General features: G+C 33.1%; 1 protein-coding gene across 3 annotated transcripts in view; it reads right to left on the reverse strand.

The window, feature by feature from the left end:
* Positions 1-25,202, reverse strand: part of LOC149425715 (lachesin-like) — a 718,168-nt gene that overhangs the window by 155,445 nt on the left and 537,521 nt on the right. For all 3 annotated transcript variants that reach the window (XR_016303426.1, XM_089641366.1, XM_089641355.1), the window contains exon 5: positions 16,820-16,993. Coding sequence is in view for 2 of the 3 variants with exons in the window: in XM_089641366.1 (XP_089497492.1) it covers positions 16,820-16,993 (174 nt within the window). In the remaining variant the exon portion in view is untranslated. The remainder of the gene's footprint in view (positions 1-16,819; positions 16,994-25,202) is intronic.

Below are 25,202 nucleotides of genomic sequence, written 5' to 3' on the forward strand. Positions count from 1 at the left end.
GTCAAAAACATTTCCAAAAAAGCAACTATAAATACAACATTAAGGCAAAAAAGCTTTTTATACTTTGGTAGCATTACAACAAATCCTACTCTCATTAAAAATTCACAACAATATTTTAACATTTAAATCTCAAATAAAAAGCTGAATACAAAACATAGGGCGATCAGAAATGGAAAACATATTGATACCAAATACAGACTGAAACTGAAACCACTCAACTGAACAAAAATACACAAACTAATTTATCTAAAATTATTTCAGAAAAAAATACTAATTATAATTACTTTTCATTATCCATAATACAATATTTTAATAAACTATAAACATAAAAATGTTCAATGAAAATATTTAATTCCCGAAAATTTTTCACCGATTACTTTGAAATTTTGAAACAACGCCTTTGCATTCGAATACGTGTGTATTTTATATACTTATATTATATAGATGTCACTTGTGCGAAGTAAAAACATGTTTTTTTTAATAGCACCATCTTTTGGCAACAAAGCAACTAGCGCTATTGTTCTTCTATCTGCACAGGCAGGCTGAGCCACAGCAAATTGCGGCGGGGTACAGCTAGTATGTAAATGAAATCCTCAAAACGCAGATCGCACTGAGGATATCATTATATCTGTTTGGATATCATTATGACAGTTTGATAATGCTAATAATAATTAGACAGCATAACTTGTTTACAAATTTCATGTTTCGTATAAATTGAACAATAAGAATACGAACAATATGAACAATAAATTCAGACCCAAAAAAAACTTACCAACCGTCACATAGAGCGCACGCAAAAATATTGTTCCACAAATATCATCTGAATTTTAAGCGTATAATACAAAAAAAAAGCAAACAAAGTATCAGTAAACGTTAATATGAAGATAAATTACAGTGAAATCCTACGGACTGTGAACTCTGAGTGGTTTCATTACGTGATTTCAAGTGAACAATCTCTACAAAGTGACAGCGGTTTTTGTCGAAAAATCCATCCGCTTATTTTATAAATGTTCCCTGCTAAGATATTTCATATTGCACATATCTCACAATACGTCATAACCGGCCAATAGCTCAGTGGCGTGAACAGTCACGAAAGCGGTATCTGGATAGGAGAGATATCCGAAGTCAATTCAAATCCAACTGTTTTAAAAGTTTTTATTTTTCTTTTTGACTTTCTCTAAACAAATAATATATTAGCTTAATAACCTAAACTACTTGAAAATAGATTACAATGACTACTTAGTAATTGAAACTGAAGGTAATAGAACTATATTAACATAACTAAAGTGACATCTTTCGACCAAATCATAAGCACAAATTTAAAATTGTCGAAATCACATAAAAACACCAGTGCATCGCCTACTCCACATTCAGCCGAATTACTCGAAGACCTAACGCATCGACTAATGTCACACATAGACATAAAAATAGATCAATTAAAAAAGGAACTCTTCGAAAAAATAAACCTTGAAGCAGCAGAAAGACAAAAAACCATAGAATTTCTTTGTGTTAAATATGATTAATTAATAGGAAAAATAGACCAATCCATATTCTCGGATAAAGCAATGATGATAGATATCGAAACATTAAAAAAAAACATTGAATGAAAAAAGTAATCTAATAAAAAACCTGAAAATACTGGCTGCCGAAAGCGACCATAGTATGCTGGTAGCCTCGTTAGAAATATCCGGAGTTCCTCTTACAGCGTATGAATCTACATTTGAAATTGTAAGGTTAATAGCCGAAATAGCTGATATTCAGATCCTTCCGGAAGACATTCAACAGACCGTCAGACTACATCCAACTACTGCCAAGGCTCAGCCAGGGGGACCGTTTGCAGCGTCAAAGTCAACAAAACAAAGGGACCATCCAAAAATCAAAATTAAATTCAATAATCTAAAATTACGTGAGCTATTGCTCTCTTAGAAAAGAGAAGTCAAGTACGAAACATCCCCAGGGCTTAACTCCAAAATCTACATCAGTGAAATCCTGTCACCATATCTAAAATAACTACTATGGAAAACAAAACAACAAACAATCACAAAGGGATACGCATTTGTCTGGACCAAAGATGGAAAGGTTATGGTGCGGAAAGTCGAAACAGGTAGAAATAATTTATTTTAAACACACCGACGATATATGTAATAAAGATGATCTGAATTACTATCCTAAAATTTTACACATCCATCCGATAATTTTAATCTTACCATGGCTAAACAATTAAAAATAACACCAAAACTTACGCAGAATTTTTTAAAAAAATGACAATTTCACTGTCGTACTTCAACAATTGGAAACAGAATTTGACGTGATAATCCTCACAGAATGTTGGCTAGATAAAATCTTCACACCAATACAAATACCTAATTATACGGTCACTCACTCAAAAAACATTAAAAATCAAAATGACGGTATTGTAATTTACTGCAAAAAACATCTACATTCAACTATAACGGAGCTAGATATCACAGACGTATTGAAATAATTGTAAATAATGACATATGCATTTTAGCTTTGTACCGATCACCGTCCATAAAAAAACATATTTCCCTATGTAAGGTCCCTAGGCAGTCAAATTTGTGATGAATCAAGATCTCTCCCGAGGTAGATGATATAATCCGTCATAGTAGCGCTATCTGTCGGCACAGTCGCATATGAATTACAGGGAACTGCATACAAAGGTGGGGGAGTTTCCTTTAGGGTTGCGACGAAAGGGGTAGGCGTGACTTTCTGACAGGACAAAGGGAATTACAGATAGGGGGCGTGTTTAGGTTTTGATTTATATAGCATCGACCTTGGAAATATTCCCACAAAATGAATAGGTGAACGAACGGGGCTAGGATCAAGGTTAAATCACTTGACATTCTAGGAGTTCACAACCTTTTTTGAACGCATAACTTCACTCGGACGGAGCGAGATTTGGTGGCAACAGGCCTGTTACTCGAGGTTAGAAGAAGTAAGAGGGTTGCCAATTTCAGACACTTGAGAGTGTTGATTTTGAGAAAATTTCGAACATGGTTCTGCGTCATTTAGTCGGTAATAACCATTATCGAGAGTACTTAATTTTATACGTGGCTTATGGAAGACGAAAATACATTAAAATTAATGTATAGACGCTTGGCAGAGGAATTATGACCGAGTACATACGGGTTTGTTGTGAAGGGAACTTGAGACCTCTGATTGATTTGAAACGAGTTGAGGGACGAAGAGAGAAGATAGGCGTGTGACAGAATCATTAAGGCCAACACCCATAATTGCAGAGAGGAATCGTGAAAATTCAGTAATAGTTCTTAAAATGAAACTGGCCAAAGAAATAAACAGGTTATCAAACCGATGCGATCTCGGACGAAAGGCAAAGGGTGAGCGACATGATGTGTACTGGGACATTTCAACTAGAACAAGTACCGAAAAGGCCTTAGGAACTTGGAATAATCAGTGGAAAGTGTGATTATTATACTAAACTACGAAAGGGGAAGGTGAATAAATGTGCAATGTAAGAGGCGACCTTACGCAAGGGACTTATCATACGGAGGAAGGGGAATGGTTGTCAGAAGTGATCGATTCGGGAGGTAAAGGGAGGAACGGACGTGTACAGCATTCAATTCGACAAAAGGCGAGTTGCGAGTTCTAATTTCACACGGGAGAAAGAAGACTGAAGGTAGGTTGTAGGAAATGTCCACGAAAACGGAAAGTTGAAAGGAAAATTTTGGCTAGTTACGCGTAAGAGGGTGTCTTAGCGCACTAAAGGAAAGGTCATCAGAACACACATCACGGACCAAATAGGAACGTGAAAAATTTAAATTAGAAAAACAGGTCAATTTTGACGGATTATAGGGCACCTGCAGGATGGGGCAAACTTCAGAATTTCACCAGTACGGGCCTGTGTTGTGAGACAACAGATGCCCATTTTTTCTGAGAAACGCAGAAGGGTAGGTCTGATAAGTTTTAAGTCACACAGAGGATAGTGTGCGAGAAATATAAGACCGTAACGCTTCAATAAAGGTTGGATCGCAATGACAAGCGTAGTTAATTACTGCTATAAAACATCATGCGCGGGCACAAATCGAGATAGTTTGTCACAAGTCGCCGAGGACCTTTTAAGGGAGTATACGCGCCGCGCTAGGAGGAATTATCACTTTGGTCATTATCCTGGACTTAGAGATTTTCTGGTCAAAAAATATACAGTTCAATTCAGTGTTTGAAGAAATCAGACTCAGTGTCCTTGACGTAATAATTAAATTCAGGTTGAAAAGTTTAATTGGTCTAAATGAATCGCAATTAAAATTAATAAACGCTAAAAATTCCTTCTCGAATAAAGTTGAACGCGATTTTTATGTTTTAAATAAAGTCACGGATTATAAACGAATTGTATTAAAATTAATAAACGCTAAAAATTCCTTCTCGAATAAAGTTGAACGCGATTTTATGTTTTAAATAAAGCCACGGATTATAAACGAGTTGTAATTAAAATTAATAAACGCTAAAAATTCCTTCTCGAATAAAGTTGAACGCGATTCTTTTTATGTTTTAAATAAAGCCACGGATTATAAACGAGTTGTAATTAAAATTAATAAACGCAAAAAATTCCTTCTCGAATAAAGTTGAACGCGATTTTTATGGATTCAAATAAAGTCACGGATTATAAATGAATTGTAATTAAAATTAATAAACGTTAAAATTCCTTCTCGAATAAAGTTGAACGCGATTGTTATGGGTTCAAATAAAGTCACGGATTATTAAAGAATTGTATTAAAATTAATAAACGTTAAAATTCCTCCTCGAATAAAGTTGAACGCGATTGTTATGGATTCAAATAAAGTCACGGATTATAAATGAATTGTATTAAAATTAATAAACGTTAAAATTTCTTCTCGAATAAAGTTGAGCGCGATTGCTATGGATTCAATTAGAGTCACGGATCATAAACAAAAGATTGTGGTCAAAAGATAATAAACCAAAAATATTTTTCTCGGAAAAAATTAAACGAAAGTGATAAAACTTTAATTGGAGGCTTCAATGGAGCCTCGGATTAAAGTCAAATTATAACTGAAATCTATATACCTAAGTATCTTGCTACCGCGCTTTGGGCTCGATCGAAGCCGTGTTACAACGAAATTTTTCAATAACTACCAGGTTAGGGAGGAGATATCGAAGCACATTCGTTACGGCCGGTAGAGAGGGTAACACAATAAAAAATAGGAAAATAAGGTTGAGGATGTATCAGGTGGAGGTAAAGATATTATGTATAAGCTCAGGGTAAATCTAGTGATATTCGCGAACACCCCGCCCAAAATGGCAACGGTTGTGTAAAACCCAACCCGGATGTTGTTATTTAGCCGATAGGGATTGGGTAAGTGTTTTATTTCCAATTCAATTCAACCAAATTCCCAGATGGACTTGGAACGCGTGAAGCTGATAATTGCCGACTGACAGTTACTACTAATCCATTTTAATATGTACATAAAACCAACATGTCAATTTTCAGGATCCCCCGACAAAATCAATATAATTACCCTCAAGCCTTACCCCATTCCCAAATTTACCTCTCGAATAAACTTCATAGTTGGGTAATGTCTGATAGTGTCGCTGCAAATCCGTTTCTCACAAACACGGACTAGACAGAAGGATTTTTTTTCTCACGCTATCACGTGAGAGGGGTTGCCAACGTGGACGAATCAGGCCAACGAAGCGCTGGAGAACTACTCCCTCTAACGGGGCCGTGTAGAGTCAAGGGCGCGAAAGTGGAATGAAAATTATGAAGCCAACTGGTAATGAACGAGAACACGGCCTGCAGTTGGGGCGTTTAGGATGAAGGCACTTTGGACGTCTGTGAAAATCCGCGTGGAGGGCGGCGGCGTAATATTTCGTGGGGATAAGTCCGCAGCACTATCACATTATCCAATGATGTCGACCGAGAGGCTGATGTAAGCCAACTGGAACGCTCCCTTGGCGGAATTACAGCAGCTTCTTTGAGGTGAACTGTAGGTCTGACGGCACGTGGGAGTTTGAGCTTCATCAGGCAAAACCTACACGACACACTTATCGCGTTAGTATCATGATATGGGATGCAATTACCTTCCCCATCTAGACTCAGTAAAGTAGTTCGTCCGGAGGAATGGGCGTTGGAGCGATTTCGGAAGTGGCGTGATGACTTAATTCGCTTTCTCTTGGACGTGAAAGGATCCGACAGGTCAGGGTATCTTTATGAAATGGATCGCCAGCTGTGGGGTATAGTCTAGCCACGTCGGAGTCAGCGTTTGATTTCTGATCGCCATCCACCGTTCTCGTATTTGGTCAGCGGAGGAGCCAACGTAATTTGCAAAAAAAAAACATTTCGATCACATAGTTTACCCTTCTTCTCTCCCCCCCCCCCCCTCTCGTCCCTTCCATATAAAAGATTAAGTGTCGAATAACAAAATTAATATATGTAAAACAGAATGAAGGCGACCCCGGAGCTGAGATGGTGAAAACCGTCGCACTATGCAATCTATGCATGTCAATACCATACTATACTAATTTGTGCAATAACGAAACTATTTCATGTCCTCGGATTTATTTAAGGTAGGAAAGAGCTTAAAAGGAAAGGTTTACAATTGATTACTACTGTATTAGAGTTAGGGGTACTGTAGGAGACGAGAGTAGGCTAAACGCGCGGTCTTATAAGAAAGTTTTTAAAATTTCAATGGTAAAGGGATCATTCACTCTAATTTAAACGAACCAGGATTACCACAAATATATGCATTAATAGCCCGTTCATATCTCATATGAATTTCAAAACCAAAAAATACACAACGCTGAAAAAGGGGCATTATTGCGAATTAAATCTTAAGATCTTCTGCCGTATGTTCCATACGGGGGTCGAAAGACTTAGCTAGGGTTTCTTCTTAAGGTAGTCCTCTAAGGGCGCCACCAACAGCTTAGGAAAATCGAAGGGCAATTACCAGGATGTTACAACATTTTGCAGATCAGGCAGGAGAAATAACCATTATTTCAATATAGGTATAAATGTAGAAGGATGGAATCATTACAAATTATAAAAATAAAAAAACAAAAAAATATCTGCTTAGTAGGAGATATGAATATAAACATTTTAGCAATTAAAAAACATCCAGAAAGTAACGATTACTTACACCTTTTGTTGTTCCTAGGACTATTTAGAACCAAAAATGAACCCACAAGAGTCAACTTTAAACAAAATAAGATATTACCCACCCAAACTTGTATTGACCACATTATGTTAAAAACAAAAATATCATACAAATCCACAATCCATCACTCGACAATTAAAGACCACTATACACTTATCCTAAAAATAAACACAACAAAAAATCACATGAAATACACTCCAAAACCACAAAAACCTACAAAAACACTGATGTTTTAAAACTAAACGACACACTACTTAATAAAAAATGGGAAGAACTCGTAGAAAATAGTAAAATTATTGAAGCATCGTCACTTTTTATAGAATGTATTCAAGACGAATTGAAAAAAAATACTATCACGTTCGAAAAAATTTCTCAAACGAAACATAAACTTCTAAAACTGTGGACATCAAAAGGACTCATAACAAGTTTCAGTAAACGAGACCAACAATGCAAATCAAACCCATATTAAATTTATCTCATAAATTTCTATAAACGATATCGAAACTCATGCACAAGACTTGCACGTTTATCGAAAGAAATATATTATTGAAATATATAAATTATAAAAAAAAATAGATAAATGCAACAAGGACCCCAAAAAAATTTGGCAAATCCTAAAAGAAATATCCAACACATTTACAAAGAAGAGAGATTTCATAACATAGATTAAAATAGATAACGAGATTATTAAGACATCAGAACAACAACTAAAAGTATGTAATTTTGTGAATAACTATTTCGCTAACATAGGTAAGGCACTAGCAAACAGAATAACTACAAATGACGATATCCCAGAATCCTCAACCAGCTGTACACACACTGCGCACTGGTGTATCTCCCTTTAAAATTCCATACGTTACCCAAACAGAAATATTAAAACTTATAAACGAACTAAAAACTACAAACTCACAGGGTACCGACACAATATCACCAATGACACTAAAAATATTAAAGTCAGCACTTCTTATCCCACTTACCATACATATAAATCGGTCCATTAAAGAATGGATATTCCCAACTATTTTGAAAACGGGCAAAGTAATTCCAATCCACAAAAATGGAACAAAGAATAAATAAATAATTACAGACCAATTAAAATTCTGAACACGCTTTCAAAATTCTCGAAAAACATATCAAAAACAACCTTTTAATTTTTCTCAACAAAAACTTATTTAACCAAATCAATTAAATGTTATTGAATTAAATAACTTACTTAAACTAACTTTTAACTTTATATATCAATTAAATAAATTACTTTGCCCAAATCAATTTGGATTCAGGGAAAATATGAGCACCTCACATGCCATAGCTTCAGTAACAGACTTCCTCAAAACAAATATAGATCAGGGTAAAAAATGCCTTGGTAATATTTCTAGATCTGGCAAAAGCGTTTGACACAATTCACCACCAAAACTTGTTCAATAAACTAAAATATATCGGAATCATGGGAACAGAACTCAAATTAATTGAAAGCTTCTTGGAAAATCGCACCCAATTTATCTCAATAGAAAACATATATAGTAACAAGAAACAAGTATCATACGGAGTACCACAAGGCAGCGTACTTGACCCAATCATATTCCTTATTTATACTAAAGATCTATTAGGAAATTAAAAGCTTTGTGTATGACACTGTGTTACTTTTTAAGGTCACTGACTGGAACTCACTAATCACAAAAACACAAGTTGGTCTAAATATTACTAAAAATGGCTTGACTCTAACTTATTAATTTTAAATATAGATAAGACTAAATTGATAACCTTCAGCGTAAACTCAATAGGCCATCCCTCCAAAAAAATCTACCGTAAAATACATTCCTGTCACTCAGCGAGTACCCCATGCAATTGTCCTCCAATCATATAAACGGAAAATATCAAATATCGTGGTATATACTTCGACCGTTATTTAAAATGGGACGGACATATAGAGTCAGTTAAAGGAAAACTAAACAAGTTGATTTACATTTCCAAAAACGTGAGAAATATACTAAACGTATATGATATAAATAATATATACCTCACAATAGCACAATCCATAACGGGACTATGCCAGTAAAAATACATTGACACACTGAATAAAGCTCAGAAAATCTTTATTAAAGTAATATTTAAAGTATCAATACTAACACCCACTTCAACCATATTCAAAAAATTTCCAGTGTTGAAGATTCAAAAATTATATTAAAAAAAAATTACTTACTTTCCTTTACAAGAACCTAAACACATTTAAAACTTCACAAATTTCTCGCAATACTAGAACAAGACATGCTCTAGTATTGCGAGTGACACAAACTACTAATACCAAAAACCAACACATCCTTTGGACAAAAACACTACAGATTCCAGGTTATAAAACTATACAATTCACTTTCAACATAATATAAAATACCTTCTCTTACAGAATACAAAAAACACATATGAAACTGGCTACAATCCTTTTAATATTTAATTTTGTTATATTTCACATTTGTTCTTGTTAAAACTATGAAATAATCGATATTATATTTTAATTTTTATTGTTTCTTTGTGTAACTAATCTCCACTGTATTGTTTTACCATTATTTAACTTTACAATTGAAAAAGTCCTCCACAACAACAACAGCAAAAGGTGAACTCCTAGCGTGGAGGACAATATACTATACCTTTGTATTACTAATATATTTAAGAATAAATTAAAAAAAAAATTTTAAAAAAAATTAAAAAAAAAAAAAAAAATTGAATACTCTTTTTGTGGTAATGAAGTACTACAGCGTAGGGTAATATGACAATGTGGGGCGAGATAAAAATACGTTTACGAAGTAAGATAACAAAATCTTTATGAAATATATGTAAAATAATATTTGAGAGAAGCCTAAATACTTGCATTATTTAGTGAAACATCTTCAATGGAATTGAAACTGGCAGGCAAAGCGGAGTTCTGGTACTGACCCTGATGTATGGCAATGGTGGGTTTGAAATCAAATTTGACCAAATTACCGAAGAACCACCACTTTCAAAAAGATACTTGTACCATTTATTGTTATCCACTTTAATCTGTAGAACTCCATTTCAATTTCAGGTTTTGTTGTCCTACTTCGTGAACGTGTTTCTATCCCGCCCGACGTTGTTTCCATTACCCTACGCTGTAGTATTCCATTACCACAGGAACAAATAGGAATACTCGTATGCACGGAATACGCTGTTCACGTGAACAAATTCTGTTTGCCTTGCAATAACAGTTAATCACTTCTTTCAACATATTATGTGGAGTCATATTCATTATAGGCTAGCTGCGAATGTTGCATGTTTTGCGAACTGCATTCACTAAAGAGCGACGCGTTAGAAACACGCATGTTACAACATTCCTCCGGCAATGTTTTGGCAAGGGACATGTTTTCAACCGTTTTTTTTTAAATATCGCAGGCAAATTGTCGTTTGTGTAAATTTATAAAATTTGCACAAACTTTTCCTGATTTTTTTTGGGTAAACGTAAGCATTTTGAGCTGACAGCTCTAATTCTATCATCAGCATGGCCAGACAAAAGCCAAAGCCAAACGACGCCTGGCGCTAGTAAAAACCTCAAAGATGCTGTATTAAGAGTTCGGTATTATTGGGTTATGGGGGATAGCCGGAAATATTTGTAATGACTCTTTGGCGCTTTTGTTAGTTTGCGCTCGGACAGGGCCGACCCTGATCAGGCGCAGTGATATCTATAAATATTCTTCGAAACAGACACAATGCAATATTTTTCAACATTCATCGATTTAAATCTGGGTCAAAACTAGGAAAAATATCTAGGCCATTACAAATTTTCCCGGTTATCTCCCATAACCCTACTTCCCTAATCTATTTCTGTCTCTAGTATTGCACTTATTTCTAACTTAAACTTGTCAGAGAAAAATTGTAATCTCTTCTACTTGAAGAGGTAACAATGCTGTGTTTTGTATAAATACTCCCAGAATAGTGACTTGTGATTAAAATACTGGTGGCAACCCCAGATGGAAGATGTCCAGTTAGCCTGTCGATACCGATATGTATTTTAATATGAAAACTGCACAACAGTCCAAACTGCTCAGAGCCAGTGGGAGACTATGGTATCCCAGATTGGGATATGTTGTGAGGCTGAAGAGATTTGTGAGGGGAATAAGATAAGAATGAGGGCGATAAGGGCTACTCAGGTCTGGTTAATAAATACGACTAAAGCCTGGAGACGTCTTGTCGGAGCAATGCGACCTGCGACCACCTGATGAATAGTAATAAGAATGAGGACGATAAGGGCTACTCAGGTCTGGTTAATAAATACGACTAAAGCCTGGAGAAGTCTTGTCGAAGCAATGCGACCCCCACCTGATGAATAATAATAAGAATGAGGATGATAAGGGCTACTCAGGTCTGGTTAATAAATACGACTAAAGCCTCGAGACGTCTTGTCGAAGCGATGCGACTCCCACCTGATTAATAATAATAAGGGGAAAATAAGAATGATTACTTTAAGCATCTATATTAATTTAATCTTAATTATTTGCCCTAATGCCCACTACATAGAGTGCCTTGTTGAAAATATTTAGTGTTATTGTTTAAAAAAATAAAGTTATTTATACTTTTTTCGAAACCCAAAATAAACAGGATTTCCATTGCTACAAATCCAATCAAATGTTCGGTAGACAAAACTGGCCATGATAAAAAACCGTTATAATTTATTGTGACCTGCCAACAAAAGGCTAAAATGTGCTTGACCAGTTAAAGATCAGTTCAATTTGAAAAGTTCTGCTTGACCGTTAAATAGCAAATGATTTGACCAGAGCATGATAGTTCAATTTTCCGGCTATGTAGTTTGAATGCATTTTGTTTGCAAGCACCCCGTGGTCGTGTTATTATTCCCCACCGCATTTCAGACGTACCCGTACCTTTGAAACACACTGTACATAACTAAGTGCTACTTCTGCAGTTCGTGCTTTAAGGGTGATAAATTATAACGGAACTGGGTGTTCCTCATACAATATGCTAAAAGCAAGCACACAGCGTAGAAATGTTTGCTTTTTCGATGTTCGAGAAATGTGTAGATGGGTTGGTACCTAGCATGGGCTAAAAAAGTACTAAATAAAGGAGAATTAAAAAAAAATCCTTCTTTTAATCCAACCAAAAATAGTTAAATTATGAATATTTCATTAGAAATACCTATACGAGTATAATAGAAACGAGAAAGCTTTGCGTACTAAGTGCATAGGTAATATTATTTAGACAACAAAAATTCATAACGTTTGGATTGTTTTCATATCGCCGTTTACGTGAGTAAATTACATAAAGGGCGCTTAAAAATATTCTGTAAGATTTATACTCAAAGTTATTGAGTTTCATAAATGTACCGTCACGAATTAAAAAAAAACATCGTAGTTAAACGCGTTGAAACCTAGCATGTTACAGTTTTGTAACATAGCGTATGTTTAATATTGATCAAGAATTATGAATTATTCTTTCACCATGCATGATATGATTCTACTGCCAAAATAGCATACTAAACGATACATCGCACGCAACAAAAAAACATTGTGGCGCAACGCAATAAACTTTAAGTCGTTTTTTTATGAACACCAACAACGTTATTACTTCTCTTAGTGGAGACATAAAAAAATAGATTATGCAGATCTTTCCCCACCTCAGATAAAACAGGAAAAACTACTTAAGGCTGTTTTACGTCCCATAGTAAAGGGCAAAAGATTGATACTTTAATTTTACGGCCGGATCGGATAGACGGATAGGATGCCTAGGAATGTTGAAGTCAACTTTTAACTGCGAATTGAAAAATGAAATCTTAAATTCTGTTCGTCAAAGAATGCAATTTTCTACGTTTGAATGGCAATCAAATCGACGATTAGCGCAATTTTCAGTTATTGACATTTGAATGGTGCCCGTTAACTCCCTATTGATTGAATTGTGAACTGTTCAAGTTTAGTATAACATCATGATCGTCATGCTAGTTCGTCATATACAGTTTAAATGCCGAACATTACAAAATGAGCAAATCGTCGTTCAAATGCAAGGGATTTTAAAACAGCTGAACTCAAATAGATTCCAAACACCCGTTTTTGCGGGATTTCCTGTGTTATTTTCTATCTGAAATTCAATAGAATATAATAAATAAAAGGATTAAAAAGTAAACAGTGTTTTGAAATAACTCCTAAGTTTGGTTTTCTGTGCATCTTGTTGACAAATTAAAAATAATGACTTCGGTCGAATAAAGAAAGTTATTACATTATGTTGTTGCAATAAATTTCTATATATTTATACCCACACACACACACATATATATATATATATATATATATATATATATATATATATATAGACATTTATTGTTAGAGATCTTTTTTTGCCTAGCAAATATGAGAATGACTGCTACAAATGTAAGTTTTATTGAAATTCGGCGAGATAATACATTACCTTGGCGAGTTATAAGTTATAGCATACTCTATTTGTTCATCACGTGCAGATTTGTTGTGAAGGGAGAAAAAGATTTGGCTAACAATGCACTCCCCATCTGTCCCAGGGGTGATATTGTTAAGTTGGTTCCATTCTGTCTAACAAAATAAGAAGGCTTTCTCTTTCTTCGCCGATGCATCGGCTGGAATTCTGATTTCGGTATCGTCTATTTATTCCATCTTTTATATAGCTTCTTACAGCTTATCTCGAAAGCTGAGATACTCACGGGACCTGGAAAGATTCTGACTGGAGAAGAAAACTTTAAATCTGGTTATCTTTTCTTCTTTGTTCGACTATTATTTATTAAGTCTCCGATTGTGGTAAGGTAAAATACATTTCTGTCTATTACAATCGTTACTTAAAACAAAATGCATTCATCATTTGAAAACTCACCAATACTATTAACAACCAGAGTATCAAAATAAAAATACGGTTTTTGGTGGATCTCTATTTGTATTTAATTACATTTTTTTAACAAAGAGAAACATTCCCAGGTTTAAGCAGAGAGTGTTGCTTATATTGAACTCAAGACGCCTGGGTGGGAATCAACTCAGCCACTGGTCACGCCAACTTAGCCACTGACCGGTCATACGGTTCATTTAAAATTCTTGTCTTTTACTGGGAATATGTCATCAATCATCACAAATTTAATGAATATTGATATGTTAGGAGAATTGGAGATATAAAGGAAACTGGATGCCATCTTGTTATTCAAATTTTATCAGTAAATACAACGTAAGTCATTTGAAGAAACTTTTTGATAAAATTATTATAAAGAAAGTGATTTTTGCTTTGGAACGGGGTGCGAAAAATATGAATATATTCAAGGTGCAAAACTACACAATATTTTTTTCCTTATGTCGGTAATTGAACCCACGACGAGATTCAGTGTTATTGAGAAATGATTTTTACTTCAGTCTGCTGAAATAATAAAATTCTTTTGCAAAATATAATATGCGGCAGATGATTGTTCATTCACAAAATTCTAGGAATCACAAGGCATGGTAGATTCTACCGTTGTGGATTTTGTACGTATTTGAAAAATTTATATAAACATTGCAATTGGATAATGACCGAATGTAATTTTGGATTTTGGAATTTTACGATTAGTACGAAAGGTATTTATTTAGAAATTATTTCTAAATGATAGTGAAAACCCTATAAAACTCCGTTGCATAGTTTAGAAGAACTAAGCGCACAAACAGACTGACGCGGATAGTGACTTTGTTTTATACTATTTAGAGATTAGAGATACCAATGTATTGTCACGATTACGAATTTACTAAAAGTTTACCAGGAAACGGCCTGTCATCTCGTTTTTCGTTCATTGTGATCTGGGATGTTTTGGGATGTTCCTGAACATTATTCCCGAACATTCCACAACATTTCAGAATGTTCCGGGATGTTCTGAAATATTGTGGAATGCTCTTGAATATTCTCAAATGTTCTGCACTGTTCCAGGAATTTCTAGAGGGTGAAACTTCCAGCCCTTATATCTTCAAAAGCACATCCTTCAGGTTAAAACGGGAACCTACTTCACTGATGGGAGATAGAGGGCTATCAAACCAAATAACTACCTTGATCATCTTTCTGACTTTTAGCGGCACGCACTTGTACACTTACTTTTATAATATATATTGATTAATGAATAAATACCCATCAAATTTTGTTTTATTAAATATTTATTAATTGTACAATAATGCTATTTATAGCGGGTTCTGTACTAAGCGTCAAGTTTTGTTATCAAAATTAACGGGGAGATTAAAATTATGGTTCGTTTTTTTTCAATAAATACCACTTGAATTAAAATTTCATTGAAGATGCTTTAGATTTTAGTTAACAATGAATTAACGATTATATTATTTTGATGATTATTTAAAATTCTATAAAAATAACAAATACATGATTTATCGACGGAACAAGCAATATAATATTTTCCTAGCTTGCTTGAGCAGGAAAAAGTTTACCTTTTCACAATAATTATTTTTAAAATAAATGAATCACAAACACATTCGATATAATTATTCAAGCCGGTGCGCGGTGAACAAATAAATTGGCACGTTTCAAATGACATATATTTCATCGCTCGGACAAAGTGAATTAATTGGATGTGACGTGAGTGCGTAATATTAAAATTCTAAAACACGTAGTTCCTAATTTCAGTTCCCACCAAGGAATAATGAATTTATGCCGTCGTTCTTACTTGATGGTGTAGTGGTCAGCATCAAGCATATTCAGCAATTTTTTTGATAACATTTTAATTTTTATTTAAAAAACACATTTACCCTAAACAAGAATACCTTGAGAAGAAACAATAAACACTAAAATGTTTTATTTTAAATTGTCATGGCGTACAAAGCTTGTTTCGTTCTCATTCAAATACCGATTTAACGGACTCGAGACATCACAAAAATTTAATTCATCGATTAATACCTCGGTTCTTCAAATACTTCTTTCAATGATTATTTTTGCGCTACACTTCTAGCAGAAAGAAAATCGTTTGGATGAAGCAACAGCAATTGTATACATAAATATTGGCTATTCCTTCACATCATTAAGTCGATACAAGACTCAAATAACGGGAGTTTGCACGGGGCTCACATTTTAATTCATTCCCTAGAATTTGTTATAATAATATGCATATTTTGATTGAGCAATCCCTACGGATGTAAGTTATTTATAATTACGACCAATAAAAACAGTAACACTAAAATATTTTGGAAATTTGGTTGAAAATTTTATAAAACGTTTTTCAACCATAAAATTAGCGGTACACACCAGATTTTATTTTTTTAATCTATAAATTAGTAGTTTCTCAAAATATTCGTTTACAAACATCTGAGAGTTTATTAATAAATTCGTCAGAAATAATTAAAATTTACCACACGGAAAGATAAATTTTCTACACCTGCTAGAGCAAATTCGACTGTAGGTACGACAACTACGCCACGCACCAAATATTGTTTTACACAATTTCATCACCTATGTCGTTAAGATTCCCAATTTATTTTAGAGGTTGCAAAGGCAAAATCAACTCCAGGTGTGTCTAATACACCGGGGGGGCACGTCTCATATATTTGTACATAGCTTCTTTAAATACGTCATTATGATTCCGACTTCTTTTTAGGGTATTGTCTACCGTGTCTACACGATGTGATATAATAGAAATGCTTTGACTGAAAAAAAGTGGCGAAATATAAATAAGAACTTACGTTTAAAGATATCCCTGGTACCCGGTTTCTTCACCAGGATAGGTTCTCCATCTTCTCGTCTCCAGGTAATCCTGGGTGCTGGTCTGCCGGTGGCCCTGCAGCTGAGAGTGGCATTATCATGCTCCTGCACCGCGAGGTCTGCTGAAGTATCGTCGTAGAGTATGTCTGGTGGAACTGTTGGAACAAACAAATTTCATATTTTATGATAATATGAAAAGTAATAAATAAATCTATACTCTTTTAAAAGGTGCTTCAAAGCCAAGTGTGTTAAGATCTTTTGGACTCATTCATAAACTTATAATTATCAAACTGAATTTTGTAAACATTTAGCTAGGATGTTAATAAAGAGGTAAGTATTTGTGGTTTTGTGAATAGTAGACCTCGCGTCCATAACGAAGGCATTTTTATAGATTTATATTATTTAATAAATGAAAACAAATATTCCTTTCAAATCATCAGATTTTATCATAAGTACTTATTTAACTATCTTACTATTAAGTTTTGTTTGTCCAAAAATACGTCACTATCTAAAAGACAAAACTTTTTGTAGGCAGGTACGTACGTTCGATATTGAAAAAATGCGTTCAAGAAAGTCAAAGAAAGATTTCATATTTAAAAAAAAAACCTTTAATGAACCACCTTAAAACCACAGACCTTTAAAAACCATCAAAACGACCAACATATTGAAACGAATACAGACAAACGAATTTAAAGACAGATGAAATGACAAACGGCTGAGTTAATATAGGACTTTGCCACGCTCTGTCATTTAAGCGAATATGAATTAAACGTTAAAACATAAATTAGTTAGGGTAGTAAATCTTGTCAGAAAAACTTGGATTGAATTATAGTTATAGATTTAACAATTAATTTTATATGTTTTGTTTTTGTCATTTATCAACACAGATGATTTTTTGAACTTAATACTCCACGCCCACTACGCATAATAAACAAGTAAAGAGTTCTTATCAAACAATATTTATGATTCACCTAAAATATTCACATTTATATTCAAAAATGATAATTCAAAAGGTTTTATTTGTGACAAAAATTAATTCCATGACTTTTCACATGCACATTGCACCACTGATACCACTGTACTAAAAACCATTAGGATTCCATATTGAATAGCTCAATGCAAAAGCAAACAGTATAACATTACAGTTGCATAAGCAATAGATTGTGAATGTTTGTTTGTTTTTTTTAATTTACTCTATTTGTTTTCTGTTTTATTTTTGTTTTTTGGATCTTATATTTATCTGTATGTTTTGTTTTTGATATCTCTTTTTTTGCCTTTGCTCACGTTTTGTTGTTTATGTTTTTTTGTTAATACATAGTATATAATGACACTGAAACTGTGCATGATGAAAACATTTTTAAGTGGACTGTTGACATATACGTTTTTTGCAGCGCTTATCTTATGTTTTTTTTTCATGTTAATAGTCTGTCAATGTTCCTAAACAATTAATAAATAAAAAATAAAGAACACGCTTCAATTTTTTCTTCAATAGTTTTTATTTTAATTATTTTTTCTTGCCATAGCAATCCCGATGAGTTACAAAACTCATTGTAGGACGGGAAGAACTTACAATACATAGGTGGGAGTTAAAAGGTACAATTTTATATTGTTATTCTGATCAAAATTATTATTTTCACATTAAAACAGAACAAAAATAGAAAAGGGTAGGTTAAGTAGAACAAAAAAGAAAAAAAAAACAAACAGGGATATACACATTAACATATAGCCAAGGTAGGAATTTACAAAAGGACCTAATTATCCTCTAATACATTGGTAAAATTAAATTATGCTCGATTGCAAATACAGCGGATAGAAAAAAATATATAGGTTACATAAGAGAGAAAAAATGAACAAAATAAAACAAAACACGACAAGAACATCGCGTATTTTCGTTTTTGTATGCACTTACTATTTTATTATTTTAAAGCATTCCTTTGATTTTTCGACATACTGACTGTTTTTACATATATATAGAAAAGAGTTATAGAGTATGTAGGCAATAAAAATAAGAGATTTTATCCCATATTCTGTATTGTGTGTTAGAGGAATGCGGATTTTGTTGTTATTACGAGTATTGTGGCTGTAGATGTCTTGATTGTTGGGTAATTTGTAGGATGTGCTCGTGATTTAATGATTGGGAAGGAATGTGATTGGAAGGATAACGGAAACTGAATGGATGTCCTTGACATGTGTGTCTTATGAAAAAAAACAAACAAAAAAATAAAAGTTGAAAAGTTGCAAGTTCTCAAAAATGAAACACTCACTTCTTTTGTTCGTTCAATATTAGAATTTGAATCAGTAATGTGTAATCCCTAATCTAAAGTTAATATTGTAAGATTAGAAGGAATTTAAAAAGATGTTCTGAAACGACTTTAAATACTTCCAACTAACCCAAAATTTAAAAGAAAATTCGCACTCCACCAACTATCAACATTAGAAGATAGAAGAGATATATCGGATAAATTTTTTTTATTCATAATTATGAACAACGACTACCTAACGGAAAATGTTCATTTCTATTGTCCAGTTTGAAACACACGTTCAAACAAACTATTCCAGATCCCACACTCAAAAACAAATTATACACAACATTCATTTTTCAGAAGGACATTTACAAAATACAATAATATATTTTCAGACGTCGATATTTTCCATTTGTCCTGTGTTCAGTTCACTAATGTATATCGGAGAAAATTAAATCAAATTGTTAATTACGTATCCTCTCCCCCTGCTGTACATCAAAGTTATTTTCATTAAGTTGTTTTTATGTTTTCATTTTTATTTATGTTTTTTTCTACATGTAACATGAATTTCATGTGGAAACTTTACTGGTTCATGCAAACATGTAGGATGTGATTATTTATATAAAATATATATAACTATATAATAATTTAATATTATCCTGACAAAGAAACCATTGGTTTAGAAACATGTCGATTAGTTTTGTTTAAAAGTTGTGTAAACAAACTATTCCATTTTTATATAGTTGGTATTTTTCTCCGAGTAATGCCTCCCAAAATGATATCCATGTTCTTCCGCTAAATATGAATGATTGATGCAAATTATGAATGATAGCGAACTATAATGATTAAACTGCAGGTTTAATATAAACAATTCTATTGGTCTGATTTATTCTGTTACAAAGAAAACATTAACTTCGCATAAAATATTTTTTTATAATAAAAGTTTTAAAACAAAAATGGTGTTGAGATATTTGTTAAAAAATACAAAATTCTGAAATATTGTGAACAAACCTACGATATTTCCAGAAAAATATTCAAAAGTAAATAGAATTTGAACTTTGGAGGAAAATCAGCTAGGCATTTAATTATTTTCATCATAAATCCACATAAAGAACGCAGTTAGATAAATTTTAACAGAAAATGAACTGACAAGAACATGAATTTTCTTTAAATATGTATATATATATATATATATATTTATATATATATATATACAAAGTACGAGAGGGGATAAATATACATATATATATATATATATATATATATATATATATATATATACATCATATGTTTATTATAAATCTATATACGTCATATGTTTGCACTCAACCCAGATACAGGGTAGTCATTAGCGACGCGTTTTCCTCTTACTATTTACACAAATTGATGTCGGAAGTTGTTTACCTTCATATCTCGGGCAAATAACGAGACGAAACAACAAATCAGCGTCGCACACCCGGTACACCCTACTCGCTACCAGATACCGGGAGGTTCAAGAAAATCTCAAGAATGTTCTTTTCTGAGTAATTCAGATGTTTTTTGGTTCTAGACAGAAATAATTTATTCATGCATAAATCTTTGACAAATAATCCTAGAAATTTACAGAGCGTGATGGAATTATATTATTATGAGCGGAGAATCTTGCGAGTCATGATAGACGAACTTCTTGTAGGAGTTCAGTGCGGGCAGAAAATGCTGTTGACTTGCTGTCGCGACAGTAGAAAGCCAACAGCATCCCGCCAGCAAGACAACAGTAGCTGCCCCCTTGACAGCGTGAGGACAGCTCTAAACATCCCGTGTATTGTGAACCATATTTTTAAATAAAAACGGCAAATTGCCAAAATGCGACCGCCCGGTACTGGCAATATCGTCAACTTGACTCCTTGCGCATGATTTTAGGTACTATATTGTGTACACTTCACTTTACTTTTCTTTACGGTCAGTTTGTCACCATAAAATTATGAAATAACATTTGGGAATAATAATAAAATTTACTCAAATCTAGAAGTCTTTTTATAAGCCCAGAAAAAAATAATGTATAAGGCCTACGAAAACTGCTTTGAAGTTCAAAATCTCCTACTTACGAACCCATTTTCGGTTATGATTTTATTGTATAATGTGGCAAATTAAGTTATTTATAAAATGATCGAAAAAAAATTAAATATTTATGCCTGAACATCCACAAAATAAAATAAAAGGCACTTTTTGGCCATGTTTTTTTCTTGCATAAAACAAAACATGCGGATGGTGTTAAGCGGGAATTTAAACCTTATCGCCATCTACGTAAGGGTTGTTATTTATAGCGGCTCAATTTAAAATATTACACGACGTAGTGCATCGCCTTAATAGTTCTATCTTTGACATATCTAAGCATGTTTCTCCAATAGTTCCTTTAAATAATTATTTCTTTATATAAAACGGATAAAATGGGGTACTATGTATTTTATTTAGTAATTGTATTTACTTGTCAAAAGCTTACCACCAATCAAATTCGAAAACTAAAAGAATATAATGTAGGTATAATTATTATTTCAAAATAATTTTTTTTTTGGATAAGATGGATAAAATAAATACTTTATAAATAAATAATTAATACAACAAAAATAATTCATGAATTAATATGAACGTAACAAATTATTATCATCAGGTAAACGTATAAACGTGAAACGTAAATTTTTGTTATATTTTAATGCTCTACGGTTAAATATCAATGGAGGTTTCTTAAAACTTGCATGTTGAAATTTTAAAACTTGTATTGAAATTTAACAAAATACACCTGCCTCCGACCATTATCAATAATAATTATTATGCAGCTCTAATTGAGCAGTTTCGCGGGTTCGTAACTTCACGGAAAACAATAGAAAACTGCGATTTTAAAATATTTGACGCCGAATTCAAACGGTAATTGGTCGAATTGCGATTGCAAAAACGCATTTAAAAAAATCCGCTGATTCTCAGTAAAAATTGATCACCATAATTCCGTGCAAAATATCACACTTACGGTAATGCGAATATATTCAACGGTTTATTGAACGAAGTGAAAAAACACGTTTTTTTTTAAATGATCACTATTGATGGTTTATTGAATACTAGCAAAATAGCTCTGAAAAAACTTGTATAAAAGAGTACCCAATCCCTACCAGGTTTTTAAGAAATGTGTAAAAAGGGTTGAAATTTTTTAAATTAAAAAAAAAAACTACGATTAGTTTATACAGGGTGTAACAGCACGTAACCGAAGGATTTTAAACAGCGAACCTGAGCATATTTGGTGTAAAAAATGTAGATGTCATTTTACTGTCCATCGATATATTTTTTCAATTAAAAACAAAAACAAATATTTTTCCATCACACGTCGCAACTGAGTTGTTGGGTACAGCCTGGCGGTTAAGCGATGCGCACTGCGTCTCTTTCCAGCTGCACGTTAACAAAAGTAAGAGAATGCGTAGCACGTCACGCGTATAGCAGTGTGATATCATATTTTTATATAGAACATATTTTTTTTGTTTTTAACTGAAAAAAATCACCAAACACCAAAATCATTTTAACGTTTTTCATTCCAAATATGCTCAGGAATTTCTGGTTAAAATCATTCAGGTACAAGTGGTATATTTCCGAAAATTAAAATTAAAATTTGTCATTTTGTTTATAATCATCATACTCGTAAAAACAAATATAAACATAAGATAGAGTACTAAAAATAGATAATACGCAAATTTTCCATGTTTGTTGGTATGTATGTTTCATTACTACTTATTAAATCAGCATTGGAATGAGATTCGGGATGGAATTAAAGTGCTTAAGATTCTTATATATTATAGATACCATGGCATATCGATTTCACTTGTATACATTCAATAATAATGTATACAAGTCTTTTTTTCTTTTTTCAGTATTGTCAAATAGTTTGACCCGAATTGACGTGCATTTTGTGCACCGCTGCTCAAGTTTTACCACATTATGGACGTGCTAAAATTAATCGAAAACATAAAAAGTGACCTAAAAAATGTAACTACCGTAAAAGATTTGAAAGTGCGAAATAATCTCGAATTAACCATAAACCTTTTAGAAGAAACCTGGAAACAAGAGAGAAACAATTTCCAGGAACAAATAATAGATCTTCAAAAAAAAGTTATCACCAAACTCGAAAACAATAATGAACCAAAATCGTACACAATGGTACTAAAAGAACGAACGGTACAAATCGAAGAACCCAAATATGCCGTTATGCTTGCTGCAGAAGGCAAAGAAACATCTGAGGACATAAAGAAAATTATTACTAAAACAATCAAAGCACCTAACCTAGGAATTGATATAAATGGGATCAAAAAAACATCAAACAATAAAATAATTATGACTTGCTCGAAAAAAGAAGATGCAGACAAACTAAAAACGGAAATAAATAAACATAAAAATGGAATATCTGCTACAGAATTAAAAAAGAAGAGACCGTGCATGGTCATAAAAGGTGTGGTAGGGGAGTGTAGTGAAGATCATTTTCCTAATGACCTTTTGTTGCAAAACAATGAACTAAGTGATGCCCCAAATGATTCAATTAAAGTAACTTAAATATTGAAAAACAAGAAAAGTGACCAACTGCGCAATGTAATAATAAAAACAACAGGCCAAATCAGAAAGATATTACTTGATAAACAAAGGGTCAATATTGGTTTTGTCTGAGCGCACATAGAAGGTTGCAATCCCTTAATGCAATGTTACCACTGCCTTGGTTTCGGACATACATCACTAAAATGCCTGAACAAAATGAATAAGCCTAGCCCAACAATAAGCCCACTGTGCAAAAAACCACAAATTTAGTGAATGCGAAAAAACTGAAGATATAGTAAAATGCTACAACTGCGACAAAAACAACAATTTATTCGGAACAAATAACAATACTGAACACAGTGTTAATAGCGAAAAATGTACTGACCGAAAACGAATGGTTATCATAGCACAACAGAGAATCGATTACGAATAAGTGATGGATGATTTTCTATGCGAGGAAATTGACAAATTAACAGATGTTTCACAGCACATTTGCGAAGATTCACAACAATGTAGAGATCTGCTAAAAAAAGTCCCAAGTGCTTTCATTATTCTACACCAAAACATTCGAAGCTTAAAAAAAACCTAGATGAGTTTGTAGTAACACTAAACCTTCTTGAAACATTACCGGACCTCATCGTTTTAACAGAAGCGCACTTAAATATAAATAACGCTGACACACTGTACACTAGGTGGAGTGAAATTTTTTTTTTGAGAATTTCGAAATCGACATAGTTGGGAAAGATGCTCCATATATTATATACAATTACAACAAAAATAAATAATAAAAATATGTTCACAATACCTGGACATCGCCAAAGCTTTATATTTTATCATTTTCACGATTTTAACTAAGTATTTATAGCTCATATACGCGAAATAAAACACCCGTCTAGCGGATCGGAAACTTCGCCAAGATGATACGCGATACACTTCACTCTGTTTGATACGCGTTTGGGGTAGAAGGATTCGTTGCTGTGTGGGAATAGTTTAACTGTTCCTACAGTCCTACTTTATAATTATATTATAAAATAATAATGTAACTATATCAAAGGTAATAAATAAACACACAATTTTTTTTTACACAATTATAAGCATTTCTAAGAATCGGGAGAACATTATTGGTGTTTTCAGTGTTTTTATCAAAAATTCAAAGTGGTGGCGATGTCGTAATTATAAATAAATATTTTTTTATTTTTTCAATTAAGATAAGTACAGTACATAACGGAGCACCAATCCCGCGTATGCCGAATTTTATATTACGAAAAAAAAATTCTCCATACTAGACCGCTCCACCTTGTACAGTATTCCGAATTACACATACTTTTCGTCAACTACCTATTTTAATAAAACCAGTGGTATCGCGGTGTTCATTCTAAATAAATATAACAATGTCACTGTCACAAAAATTAAAATGCAATTAGCAAACTGTTTACAACTGAGTGTAAAAATGAACGAAATTATGTACCATATTATTGCCATCTACCGGACGCACGGATCGAATCCCACAAATTTCATTATAGAAATTGAAAAATTATTACTGAGTCAAAAAAGTACCTTTAATGTTATTGTTGGT

Source organism: Hesperophylax consimilis, chromosome 2 (genome assembly GCF_061612785.1).
Source record: "Hesperophylax consimilis isolate HC1 chromosome 2, BYU_Hcon_1.0, whole genome shotgun sequence".
Lineage (NCBI taxonomy): Eukaryota > Metazoa > Arthropoda > Insecta > Trichoptera > Limnephilidae > Hesperophylax > Hesperophylax consimilis.